General features: G+C 48.0%; 1 protein-coding gene across 4 annotated transcripts in view; it reads left to right on the top strand.

Annotated features, from left to right (window-relative positions):
- Positions 1-14,271, top strand: part of LAMP3 (lysosomal associated membrane protein 3) — a 34,594-nt gene that overhangs the window by 12,358 nt on the left and 7,965 nt on the right. For all 4 annotated transcript variants that reach the window (XM_030576088.1, XM_030576089.1, XM_030576087.1 and 1 more), the window contains exons 4-5: positions 9,491-9,548; positions 9,841-10,005. In XM_030576088.1, the coding sequence (XP_030431948.1) occupies positions 9,491-9,548; positions 9,841-10,005 (223 nt within the window). The remainder of the gene's footprint in view (positions 1-9,490; positions 9,549-9,840; positions 10,006-14,271) is intronic.

Here is a 14,271-nt window from a genome sequence, read left to right on the forward strand (position 1 = left end):
GGTTCTATTCCCAGCTCGCTCAATGACTCGTTGCATGATCATGGGCAAGTCATTTCATCTCTCTGTCCCTCATTTTCTCCATCTGCAAAGACTTCACAGGGTGTTCTGATGCTCAATAAATTAATGTCAGTAAAGTGCTCTCAGATCCTCTAGTTGAAGACACTAGAGAAGGGCGAAATATTGATATTACAACAGGGTGTCACTCAAAACCTGGATGTGGATTGCACACAGCTCAAAATATGTGGCTGTTTATACCTGAATTTTTGGTTTGGCCCATTATAACGAGAGGAGACATTTGCAAATTCAGATTTCCTCCACCACCAAACTTCAGAGATGTTTGGGTCCAGGGTTTAGTTTGGGGCCATCTGTATTCCAAACATCTATGTAGAATACAGTATGGCATGTCAGTGACCATGTTATTCTGAATAAATACATCTCTGTGCATGTCAGGAACTTGGCACTGGGCCCTAAATTAAAGAGACAAGGGACTCTGGTTTATATGGGGCACTCGTGCCTAGATTTTTGGTGTGCAGAGGGAAGAGATTCAATGATGGCTAACAGGGATTCTTCTTCGAGTGATTGCTCATATCCATTCCAGTTAGGTGTACGCGCCGCGCGTGCACATTCGTCGGAAAACTTTTACCCTAGCCACTCAGTGGGCCGGCAGGTCGCCCCCTAGAGTGGCGCCACCATGGCGCTCCATATATACTCCTGCCGGCCCACCCGCTCCTCAGTTCCTTCTTACCGCCCGTGTCGGTCGTTGGAACAGTGGAGCGCGGCTTAGCTGACCTCCACTTCCCTAGCTACTCGTTTTCTCGTATATAATTATGCAGTTATAACACTTTTATATATATATATTTGTATGGTTATACGTTTTTCCTTTGCTAACATGGTTAGTTTAGTTAGCGGGGTTCAGGAAGTAGCCCTTCCATGAGCCCAGTGCCGGAGCCATGCATGGCTCACCAGATTTTCAAAAGGGGCCCGGCTTACCAGAAGCCGCGGCCGAAGAGAGATCTACATGACTCCTGTTTGAAGAATCACACTTGACAGATAAGTGCCCCATTTGCAAGGCTTTTAAGCCGAGAACAAAAAGGTGCGGGACTTTCACTTGCCCCTCCACCTTGGGCACGGAGCGATGTTCAAGCGGCGGGCAGAAGCGCCTCCTCGGCACCGGACCCCGCCGGTACCACCAAGGCCTTCCGGCACCGACCGTCGCCGGCACCGATGTCGACTCGGCACCGTTCCCTTCTTCCGAGGTCGAGAGAGTCTACGATTCCTGCTGGTGCCTGGCGGCTCCCCGGCACGCGCCGTGGTTGAGCCCCCTGCTCCCGCTACTTCCGTGCCACCTGCATCGCAGCCAGAGAGCTCGCCTCAGTTGCGTTATCCGGCCTGCAGAGGCACCGATGACTTCGGCTCCGTCGATTCCAGTCCCCCAGGACCAGGGAATCCGGTGCCTGGCAGCTCCCCGGCTCGCGCCGTGGTAGAGCTTACTGCTCCTGCTGCTTCTGTGTCAGCTGCACCACAGCTAGACAGCTCGTAGAATCCGGTGTCCGACGGCTCCCCGGCACGCGCCGTGGTTGAGCGTATTACTCCCGCTGCTTCAGTGCTGACGGCACCCCAGCCAGACGGCTTATCTAACTCGGTTCTCCCGGCACCGGCACCTACCGAAGCTCTGATGACCTCGGTACCATGGATCCCGGCCCCACGAGGGCCGTCGAATCCGGTGCCTGACAGCTCCCCAGTACGCACTGTGGTTGAGCCTGCTGTTCCCTGCGCGCCGGAGATGTTACCAACGGCGAGGGCTCTCAGTGCCATGACGGAGTCAGTGCTGCCTGACCCGGGCACCGCCGGTACGGGTAATACAGTCTCTTCAAGGGACTGTCCCCTGTCAGTACAGCAGAGCGGCACCGTCTATGATCACGGTCCCGCAGACGCGCCAAGTCCTGTCGGCACACCGGACACCACTGGCAGTCCCGGTACTGTTTTCCTCGGTACGGGTCACACTCACTGCACCGGTCGGTATCCCGTTCGCCGACCCGCTATCGGCACCGTTCCGACATCTGGCACCGGGGCAGGTACCTTGACTCCTGTAGCTCTTCTCCGAGCCTCGAGATCTCGGTCGACCTCCCGACACCGTTCTGGTTGCGGGTCTGGATCTCGTTCCAGGTACTGATACGCCTCCCGATGCCGGTCCCCGGTGCCGAGTTGGGCAAGGTCCGAGTGAGTCAGGGACTCGGCCCGTGCCCTCTTTTAGTACCTCCATGGCCGTCCGGACACGCATCCGTGTCACCCCATATGCGCGGATTTTATGCTCAGGACCACGATCCTGATATCATGGCCAGCGGGCGCCAGCCCCGAAGCGGAAAGAGCCTTGGCGAATGCAAGGTGTACTCTGCAGGGGCCCTGCACCTCTGGGGTGCGAAGCAACAAGCCTTGCTTAGCTGCGATACTTATAGCACCTGGGTGGAGGAGTTTCTCCCTCGAACCTCCCACCTAGAGTTCGCTGCCGTCTTGGAGGACGGGGGAAAGGATTTACCCTTTGTTGGTAAAGGCATCTTCGCGGCAGAGACAGCCCCAGACTGCGAAGCCTGCTGGTCAATAGGGTCCTAATGCGTCTCAGCATGTATACGCCTGCGACCAAACGCAGGCCTTTATGGCCCCAGCCGCCATACTCTGTGCCTAGCCAGAGGCAGAACTCTGGAAAATGGCAAGGCCAAGGTGGTCGCAGACAAACGTCAGGCCCCCTAAAAAGCCAAAGTCGAGGTCCCTCGCAATTACCACTGGGACCAAAGACGGACCTTCCAAGGTTCACCGGAGGGCGGTGTACCAGTCGCAGGACGGGATCCTGATCCCGCTTTCTCCTGGCATGGCCCCAGTTACTTTTAGGTCGCTGGGTCCTGCGCACGATGGAGCATAGGTACCACCTTAAAATTGCTCCAGCCCTGTCCCCCTTCAGCGGACAAAAGGGGCTAGCGGTTTTACTCCCGTTATGCCCTAGTCCCCCACTCGACCACAGGTCAGACCTTCCTGGTCCTGCATGGACTCAACCGGTTTGGGATAAGGTTGAAGTTCTGCATGGTATCCCTGGGAACCATTATTCCATCCTTGCCTCCGGGGGGCTACTATGCCGCCCTGGATAGGAAGGACGCGTACTTTTGCAATGCCATCTTCCCTCCGCATGGGAGATGCCTCCGCTTTATAGCCAGCGGTGAATACTCCCGGTTTACGGCCATAGTCGCCGCCTACCGTAGCTATGTCGGATATGCGTTTTCCGTATTGGGACGATTCGCTTATCCGAGGAGACTCTGACACACAACCCACTCAGCCGTGGGCATCGTCACGGTCTTATTCACAGATCAAGGCCTGATGATTACTATAGAGCAATCCACTCTGGTTCCCACGCAGAGGTTGGGCTTCCTAGGGGCTATCTTGGTCTCCTACCTAGCCGGAGCCTGCTTATCGCAACTGCGGTTTTAGGCGATGGCATCAATCATCTGAGGTCTGAAGGCTTTCCCAACGACCTCAGCTCGTTCTTGTCTCAGTCTCCTGGGTCCATGGTTGCCCGCAAGTTTGTAACCAAATACGCCAAGCTCCGCCTCCGTCCTCTCCAAGTCTGGCCCACCTCGGCGTACCGCTTGGACAGGGAGCCAATGGTCATGGTAGTCACCGTTCCCTCGAACGCCTTAGGCTCCCTAGAGTGGTGGCTAACCCCCTCCTTGGTGTGGACAGGATGCGGTTTCATCCGCCCCAGCCCTCACTGCCCCTGACGGCGGACGCATCATCTCTCTGCTCGAGTGCTCATGGTCACCTCCGAGCTTAAGGCCTTCGGTCTTCTAGAGAGCTGGCATTCCTCATTAATGCCCCAAAAATCAGAGTAGTCCGCCTGGCGTGCCAGGGGTTCCAGCGGCAGCTGCGAGGCCGTTGTATCTCGGTGTTTACAGCCAACACAATGGCCAGGTGCTTCATAAGCATTCAGGGGGGACATAGTCCTCCCCCCTTTTTTTGTCAGGAGGCCATCCATTTCCGGGTCTTTTGCATGGCCCGCTCGATGGAGCTGGCGACGTCCTTTCTCCCAGGCGTTCGGAACGTCTTATCTCTTTGACTCAGCAGGTCTTTCCTGTCTTACGAGTCATCACTCTGCCCCATGTGAGGCGTCCCGCTTTCCGGAAGTGGAAATGGTTCCTCACACAGACCTGTTCGCTCACCGCGAGTGCAGGAAATGCCAGGTGTCCTGCTCCTTCCAAGGTCTCTCCTCGGAATCGCTCTTGGACGCATTCCTGATACCGTGGAACGGCCAACTGCATTATGCCTTCCCGCTGTTCCCACTGGTTCGTTACGTCCTGCTCAAATTCCGCAGGGGCGGAGCGTGCGTCATCATGATCACTCCAGAGTGGTCCAGGCAGCACTGACATACCACGTTGCTCGGCCTGTCAGCCCAGACCTCATCACTCAGGGCAATGACAGGCTTCGTCACTCGGACCTGCAGCCTCTTCGCCTCACGGTGGCTCCTGCGTACCTGAGTTGGGGTGACAGGCAGCCTTCCACCTGGTCAACGTACCGAGCCAGGTGGAAGCGTTTCCTTTACAGCTGCAGTACGCTCGATCTTGCTCCTGCTGAGGTCTCGATCCCCTCTATCTGGCCTGCCTCTGGCCTTTAGCGGCAGGATCTGGCGGTATCATCGCTGAGGATACGCTCAGCAGCCGTCCCTACCTTCCAGCAGGCTAAGATGGACGTTCAGTGTCCCACGCTCTATGGGTTCGAGGTCCCTCAAGGGCTTGGAGCGCTTGCACCCTCGGGTGCGCCGCCCAGCCCCGCCCTGGGGCCTCAACCTAGTCTTGGCCAGACGGGTCTCTGAGATCAGAGCTCTTACGAAGGTTCCACAAAGACAAGGTGCAGTTGTGACCGCACCCGGCTTTCCTCCCTAAGGTGTTTTGGCCTTTCATGTTACCCACAGCTCAACGCAATGGGCATAACCTTTGCACTCCTTGGACATCTGTGGAGTGCTCGCATTATCTTGTGCTGACAGAATCATTTCCTAAGGTGCCCCAGCTCTGCCCCGGTAGCGGGCCAAAGGGAGGGCTTGCTTGTTTTCCTCTCAGAGGATCTCATCTTGGGTGATGGCGGACATCCCCACTTGTTCTGATTTGGCTCATATTTCACCAAGCCACATCACCGTGCATTCTACCAGGGCTCAGGCTTCATCTGCCGCCTTGCTGGCTCGTGTTTCTACCCACGAGACCTGTCGCGAAGCTCCATTGGTCCTCGGTCCTTACCTCTGCTTCGCAGTATGCCCTGGTTCAGCAGTCAAGGGAGGCTGTAGCCTCTGGCTCGGCAGTTTTATTCTGCCATATTTCACTCCGACCCCACCGCCTTTGTAAGGCTTGGGATTCACCTAACTGGAATGGATATGAGCAATCACTCGAAGAAGAAAAGACGGTTACTCACCTTTGTAACTGTTGTTCTTCGAGATGTGTTGCTCATATCCATTCCGCACCCGCCCTCCTTCCCCACTGTCGGAGTAGCCGGCAAGAAGGAACTGAGGAGCGGGTGGGCCGGCAGGAGTATATATGGAGCGCCATGGTGGCGCCACTCTAGGGGGCGACCTGCCGGCCCACTGAGTGGCTAGGGTAAAAGTTTTCCGACGAATGTGCACGCGCGGCGCGTACACCTAACTGGAATGGATATGAGCAACACATCTCGAAGAACAACAGTTACAAAGGTGAGTAACCGTCTTTTGTACAGTGACTCCAGCAGTGCTATAAAGAGAAGTTTGTACTATGAATGCAATAGACAAGACAGTCGACAAAAGGACTTTAAAATGGAACAAAGACTGTAATAAAACTGTAACATCATCAACTGCCTTTGTGATTTAATCTCACAAAGCCACAAGATTGTTACATGAAGAGGGGCCCAAATCTGAACACACGTGAACTTTGGAAACATTTGGGTTTGGGTCTGAACTTTATAGCTGAACTGTATCTTTTTAATGGGTCAAACCAAAACCTTGATTTTGGTTCCATCAGTCTTCCAGGACAGAATACCGCTGTCCTCCACACTAGTCAGGGAAATCATTCTAGACCCCTGTTAACAACAACTGTGTTAGGGAATATGCAAGTGGTTAATCATCCAACATTCACAATTCACCTTTGGACAAAGGGCCAGATCCTCAACTGGTGTAAATTGGCATAGGTCCGTTGGAGACATTGGAGCAAGCAGTGCCAGTTTATACTGCCCAAAGTTGTTAATATTTGGGCAATGTGACAATATTAGATTCTGGTGAAAAACATGGCTACCATCCTGAAACCCATCTCCCTTGGTTGACTGGAGACAGATTTCTAAAACTGCAGAGGAAAGAGGAATAAATGTGAGGCGAAGGAAAATATACAGAGGAAATGTTTCAAAACAAAGGATCAGTTAATATTTTAAGTGTTTGTTTTGGATGTGTTCTCCTTGCACTCAGAGAGCTGCATTCCTACCCTGCAAGGATCCTTAGACCAAGTCCTGTGATTCAAGTACCTATAAGCATCAGCTGGAGCAGCAGCACTAAGGATACTGATATGAAACTTGGGAGCTGTGCTTGCGCTCACCCCCAGAACAATGAGATTAATGGCACAGCATTGCACAATCTATCCTTCACTTAAAGATAAGCTCTCACCAGAGTGTCAGGGCTTTGAAATATGAGCTGTTCAGAACTCCGTTTGTTACAGTTTCAGTCTGGTATGGTCAACCTTCAGACTCTCAAGGACTGATTCTGGTCACAGGCAAACTGGTTTTACACTTGTATAGCTCCAGTCACTCCTGATTTGCATCAGTGTAGCCGAGAGCAGAATCAGACCCTCAAGTCACATGTCTGCAGTGCTGAAATGTGATGACAGATAAATGAGTAGCTGCTTCTATGAACCCACAGGCAGGTGTCCTTGCACAAGGTTTGAAAACAGGAAGGCCTGTAATGTACCCACCATATATTCAGTAAAAACACACGTTTTATTCCTCAGAGTAGAATTGGTCCTATGTCTGGACAGAATGCAAGGTTGCTAATGGAGATGGCAGCTTTTTTGTGATATGGACACTTGTTTGTCAGGAATATCACTGACAACTGCTTCTCACTGGAGTATAGTGGTTAGAGTGGGATACTAGATGTCAACATTCCTAGGATTGCTGTGTGATCTTGTGCAAATCATTAGCCCTCTTGGTTTAACCATCTGTAAAATAGGCTTTCTAATATTTCCCCCACAAAGGTGTGATGAGGTGCAAAAGACATTTGTAAAGGGCTTGAAATCTATAGAAAGTGCCAGGAATAATTATTAGAACTTCTTTCCTCTTTTTCTGACTATGGAGTTTCACACATTTTCTATTATTGTTGTTGAAACCTTTGAGGCTTAAAATTCTCCTTAGTTCGAGAAGGAGAAGTACAAGAGGAGAATAGTTGCCAGCTGGCAATTATCCAGCAGTCTAACCCTCCAGTCCTTCCATACATAGAACTGTAGCTGAAGCCATAGGCGCCGACTTCCCCTCTTTCCTGTGAGTGCTCAACCCCTCCTCAGCTCCCTGCCCGGCCCCAATTCCAACTCCTTCCTCAAAGTCCCTGCCCCAACTCCACCCCCTCCTTGCCCCTATTCCAACTCCTTCCCTAAATCCCCACCCCGGCCCCGCCTCTTCCCCTGAGTGCACCATGTTCCCACTCCTTCCCCAACTCCCGGAGTGTGCTAACGCTGCCAAACAGCCATTTGGCGACATCCAGGTGGGAAATGCTGGGAGGTAGGTGGAGGAGCAGGGATGCCGCCACTCAGGGGAGGGGGAGGATGTGGGCTGGAGGGTGAGGGGAGCTTGGCTGCCGGTGGGTGCAGAGCACCCACTAATTTTTCCCCGTGAGTGCTCCAGGGCTGAAGCACCCATGGAGTTGGTGCCTATGGCTGAAGCCATTGGTAATTCAGCCTTGCAACATGGCTGCAAGAGGAGGGCAAAATTCTAAACCTGAAACTTGCGTTTCTTTCATTTAAAATATTGCTCCTTGGGAATAGCCTCATAAGATACAGCTCTCATTTCCATGAGGGTCCCAGGGCAGAGCAATCAGACAATTGCACTCCACCAGGCTTTAGTGAAATACCCACGCAGGATGGTCAGCTGAAAATACCACAGTCAGCTGGCACAATCTCAGGTATTTTCCACTCCACAAAGCTGCAAGCCTGTGAAATCAAACTGGCCTTGTGGGAGGTGTGTGCAATTACAGAAGTTACAGAAAGGACCATTCCTGTTACAGTTTCCTCTCTTGTTTTGCGATGTGCTTTCACCTCAAATTGTTGTTACAACGAATGGAAGGTAAGCAAAATCCAAACTGGAAACTCACAGTGGAAATGCACAAATTGTTGCAGACATCTTCCTGTCCCAAGCACCTTGAATCTCAGTGCTGTGAGACTGATTTAAAGCCACCATTCAGCTCTGTGCAAGTCTTACATAAATTCAACTAAAGAGAGCAGTGTGGAAAGTCTCCCTCCAAGTATAAAAGTAGAACACAGAGTAGAAGAATAAAAGGTGTCATCTTGTGATTATTAACTTGCGTAATACCAAAACTTGTGGAACCCTCCCCTACATGCAGTTACCACAAATGACATGGAAATGTTCAGACACAATGTGAGTTAGGTAATATCTTTTACTGGGCCAACTTCTGTTGGTGAGAGAGACAAGCTTTGGTGCTTACACAGGTCTTCTTCAGGCCTGTGTAAGTTCTAAAGCTTGTCTTTCTTACCAGTTGGTCCAATAAAAGATATTACCTCGTCTATCTTGTATCTCTAATATCCAACACGATTACAACAACACTGCATATATATGGCTTATACTCACGTACAACACCTGCAAATCGCACCCACAAGATCCACGTATACTGAACTGAGCACTAGCTGCAGTGTATATGGCAGAGTGCGTGCGCCAGACTCTGGCACCAGAATGTTAAAATAAAGTCCCTGTGGGCTGGTTGAGGGAGTTGATTCTCAGGATCTGATGGCAGGATTTTTTTTTATATGTTCCAATCCTGAATAATTGTGTGATCTCGTCACTGCTACCTTTGCCCATTTTTCCTCATTCACCCTCGGTTTATTTTTAATGACTCTCATGGGTCATGTCAAATTTGAATCATAAACTCTTCAGGGCCGGGACTGTTAGCTAGACTCTCTATCACTATAAATCAGCACAGCTCCATTGAAATCAATAGAACTGAAATTACACCAGATGATAACCTGGCCCTGTGACTTTTTGCTCTTGTAAAGCATCTGGAAAATTAATAATAATTTTGAAGCTCCACAGGGCAATGGAATTTAAGTTTCTTTCACAAAACACTTGCTTTGTTTAGCGAGACAATAACTATTTCTTCTCATATCCTCCATGAGTCCATTTTGCTGGGTTTGTCTTCCCTGCCCCGCAGTATACTGTGTATTATATTTCACAAACATTAAGGCGCAATGGCAGCTAATGATATTAATTTGTTATTTTGCAGAAAGATAGAGTCTATTACGTCAGTACAGTTGAGGCCAGCTTAAAGATACCTTCTGTGGGTAAGTGGTTGTGTATTTTATATTCACAGTGTTAATTTCATTTCCAAACCATTCTTGATTTAATTTTGTTGTAATTTTTTTCTTATCAGTTATTTTCAGTTTTCTACATATCTGGGGTCTACATATCTGAGGGTGGACTCAGGCTGCCTTAGCTTAAAAGCAGTGCTTTTGTTGATTGTTCCGCTACAGTAACCTAAGGCTCTTCAGAATCAGCCACCAGTCAACCTCAGAAATGTTTCCATAGAGTTATTGTCTATTCCTACTTGTGTCTCTCTCTCTTTGTGGCCTCCAGGTTCATGGCACAATGTTACAAGCAAGCAGCTGTTTACAGCTACGATGGGGAATTCATTTAAGTGTCTCAGCAAACAGATGGTGAACCTGGCAGACAACTTCCAGCTGCTCACTGTTAACACCCAACTCCAAGCCTTTGCCATTGTTGGTGACCAGTTTGGGAAAGGTACGTTAGAGAGTTAGCTCATCCAGGCTTATTTTGTGGCTCCAGGAGCTAAAGATTTGCAACTGGGCAGCATTTCAATTTTATTAATATAGCAAGGAGGCTTTTCTCACTGCGGGCTGGCAGGCTGGAAATATGGTGGCTCTGTTAAGTATGTGGAAAATCAATGTAAAGTAATGGCTCTCTAAGTTAAACTGCTTCCCCAGTGTTTCCACCTGTTAGCTGCTGGTGTCATCGGTCTCTCCCAGTCACACATCAGGCCAGGGCATGAAGGAGAAAGCCTCTCTATGACTTTTGGCTCCTTTCCCTCTGCCTATAAACATGCTCCATTCCCCTTCATCCTTAAAAACTCACCATCCTCGACCCTACCTGTCTCTCAGTGACCGTTGTATCCCTCACCTCTTCTTGCTTTCCCAATGCTACTGAAAGTGTATTTACAACCATTGCATTAGCTTCCTGCCCTCTAGGCCTTTGTCTACAGAGTCTAATTCAAGGTCTCTGTTGTCAAAGCTGTTCCTGGGACTAGTTACCTGGGAGAACATCTGCCCCTTTAGAACCATGATCTCCCACAACACTACACTTCACTGGAATGATGAAATTGCCATCCAGTAGGGAACCGCTGTGGCATGCAGGAGATGGAACTTTTAGTGGGTCTTGACTTAGAGACTATGGAACTCACTATCAGAAAAGGTGCAGCAAGAATGACCACCAGCCTGCCCATATTCAGCACTAAATGCAAAGTTCATCTCTTCAAGTTGGCTTTCCTTGAACAAGTTCCTCTTGCATACAGACATGCAAACACAAGCCAGTCAAGTAGCTTAGTGCTACCGACTCAGAAGAAAGAGAGAGGATGATCAATATTTTCTTTTGCTTTTAATTCGTATAAGGTGCGCATATTCTATGGTCATGGCACCATACCCGAACCTAAGTAGTCAAGCAGATTTCTCATTTCTCCTGCCATTTACACACATTAAAAGAAAAGGCGCATAGCTCTTCCTTTACCCTCTGATGTTCTTCTTGCTTTCAAAAGATCATTTCCTTGATTACCCTTCCCTGTCTAATTCTCTCCTTTGAATCTGTTAAAACTGAACTGTTCTTCCTTTGCTAGTTCAGCATTTCAGCTCCTTCTCCTCCTCCTGGCAGGCTAGTACGTCTCATTATGCACAGAAGGTAATATAGTGGGAAACTGTTTTTTTTCTCTCTACTACTGCTTCCTGGCTCTGTAGACTATTGAGAACCTTGGCCATTCTCAGAATTTGTCCCCATCTCTTTCTTTCAAGGGCATATTTTTCCAGTTGAGGGTAATTCACATTAAAAGCTCTTAGACTTTGCTCACTGTTATCCCTCCATCTTCTCCTTACTAGCCATGAGGTTGGACACCACAAGGATGTCCTTCCAAGAAATGCCTTGTTTGGTGTGTCTTCCATCATCCTAACAACATGCTCTGTCCAATGAAGTGATTGGGACTTCACTACATTTACTATACTGGGTTCTCCATAGACCTCCTGCAGTTCCTCATGACATCATCTTCTTCATGTTTTTTCCCCTATACATATTTTTAAAAGTTCTTAATATTGAAGCTGAATTTGCAAGATTTAGTTGTCATTTGTTTTAATGTAAACACATTCTCACAAAGGGTTCTTCCATACAACAAAACTGAGCTGATGTGGATCATAGTTGGTCTCCAAATTCAGATCTGAACTTCCTAAAAGAATGGGTTTATTCAGACCTGGGATTTTGGTATGGCCCCATCTCCAGTGGTAACACATAGAAAAGGCCTATTAGATCACATAATCTGTCTCCCTATAACAGGAGATAGCCTGCTAATCAAGGACATCTCCAAAATGATGTTATATTGGAATTAAGCCAAAAGGCCAGAAGGCAGGTAATTTTGGTTAAAAGAACTCCTCCAATGGCCAAGAAAGTTACGAGAAAATTACATACTGTTCTGTATGCAGATGATGAATGAAAAATCCCCAGTGAAAGCTGGCTCTGTAAAGCAGCCACACAAATGGCCTTCTTACGTCACATCTCTGAGACAGTGGAGTTTCACTTCCATTGCACCAGATTTGCTTATCTTTAAAAAAAAAAAAAAAAGGAAGAAAGAAAGAAAACACCAGCAGCAATGACAGTGGGTTTCAAGATACTTATGGTTTTGCATAAGCCACAATGGAGTTACATCAAGGAGGAGTTTGGATTGTTCTACTGTGTTCGGAAAGCCCTAAAAGTTACTTTTGAATCACACTTCCATACACTGGAAATAGGTCTCAGTGCTCACAACCCAAAGTTGCCCCCAAACCAACATCCCTGATCCAGACAGCCGCAGACCTGTGGAGAGTTTGAATGCAGATTACAGAAGCTGTGTAGCTTTACCACAATCCTGAATTTGCCAAAGGCTTACTTTTAAAAAAAGCAGCACCCAGCCCTAGATGAAACCACTGAGCTAGGTAAAAACTGCATCAGGAGCAGGGTAAGCAATGTGGTAGTTCTGGAGTTATAGATGACATTTTATACTCCAGAATATGCTCAAGGTTAGTTAAATGCTGCTGGTGTAATGATTGCCCCCTACTAAGAAGATTAAACCAAGCCACAACTCACCACAACCTGTAGCAATGCAGACCAGGAGGTTAAAAAGAATTGAAGATAAGATTAACAGCAGGAAAAGGAATCATACAGTTTTACTAACACTTTAAGATTTAATATTGTATGTCACAGACATGGAGAGACTTTATCTTTCTTGGAGGACAGTCAACACCTGACCTTCCTGCTGTGCCCAAGTTATTAGGCATAATTCACAGTGGAAGAAAGTTACTTGGACCCGAGCATATTTTGGGTGTAAATTGGATTGGCTGCTGAGCTGTGATGATTCGTGATCATATATAAAGGATTTAATTGATCAGAGGAAACTACTGTACTCAAAGCATCACATAAGAGGCCTTTCTCTGGAGCACTGAGTGAGCTCGTGCATTAAGATCAGGTGGATCTATGATCAGTTTCCTGCAGCTGCTAGCACTGGGCAATGGTGAAACTCAGACTATCCTCTCATCTCTAATGTTATTCTGACTGTAGTGCAAGTTTAAATGAGCCAGATCCTTAAGTCCTATTCAAGTAAATGTCCTAAATTTTGCAGTCTTTATTCAGTTCTTCCTCAGGCCAACGTCTCATTGAGCCCAATCCCTAAGTCCTCAGTCGGGCAAAACGATGACTGATTTCAATGGGAGTTTTGCCTATTTAGGGACTGACTAAGGACTTCGAGATTTGTTTCCCTTCTTTACAGGTAAGAGGTATGTTTGGAGTTAATATTTAGGCACATTTAAAAGATATACATTACTTGCCTACAAAAGCCTGTGGAGTCCCATCAGATATATAATAAATTTCCCAAATATAATTTAATTAGTAAATGGATCTATCAGCTAAGATCTTGATACTGCAAGTCCCTCTGTTATGGGCTATTGTGCTCTAGCCTCCATGATAGTGGATGCTATGTATGACTCCAAGTAAGAATCAGCATTAGGCATAATCCTCTGTCCTATGTCCAAAACTCTCACCCTCCACCCCCAATTTCCTCACTCGCAAGTGTTCAGAGTTAAATATGGGATTCTGCGCATGGAGAATTAGTAGGTTTGAGGCAATATGGAGTTAGGTGTGATCCTTATCATGCTAACGAAGTGCTTGGCTATGGACTCCCTTCTTTGGCCATACATAAGAACGGCCATATTGGGTCAGATCAAAGGTCCATCTAGCCCAGTATCCTGTCTTCTGACAGTGGCCAATACCAGGTGTCCCAGAGGGAATGAACAGAACAGGTAATCATCAAGTGATCCATTCCCTGTTGCTCATTCCCAGATACTGGCAAACAGAGGCTAGGGATACCATTCCTGCCCACTTCCGTGCATTTATCTAGTTCTTTTTTGAACCCTGTTAGTGTCTTGGCCTTCACAACATCCTCTGTCAAGGAACTCCACAGGTTGACTGTGTGTTGTGTGAAGAAATATTTTCTTTTGTTTGTTTTAAATCTGCTCTCTATTAATTTCATTTGGTGACTCCTAATTCTTGTGCTATGAGAAGGACTAAATAGCACTTCCTTATTTACTTTCTCCACAATAGTCATGATTTTATAGACCTCTGTTATATCCCCCATTAGTCGTCTCTTTTCCAAGTTGAAAAGTCCAAGTCTTGTTAATCTCTCCTCATACAGCACTTTTCCATGCCCCTAGTCATTTTTGTTGGCTTTTTCTGAACCTTTTCCAACTCCAGTATATCCTTTTT

This window comes from Gopherus evgoodei, chromosome 9, assembly GCF_007399415.2.
Source record: "Gopherus evgoodei ecotype Sinaloan lineage chromosome 9, rGopEvg1_v1.p, whole genome shotgun sequence".
NCBI classification, from domain to species: domain Eukaryota; kingdom Metazoa; phylum Chordata; order Testudines; family Testudinidae; genus Gopherus; species Gopherus evgoodei.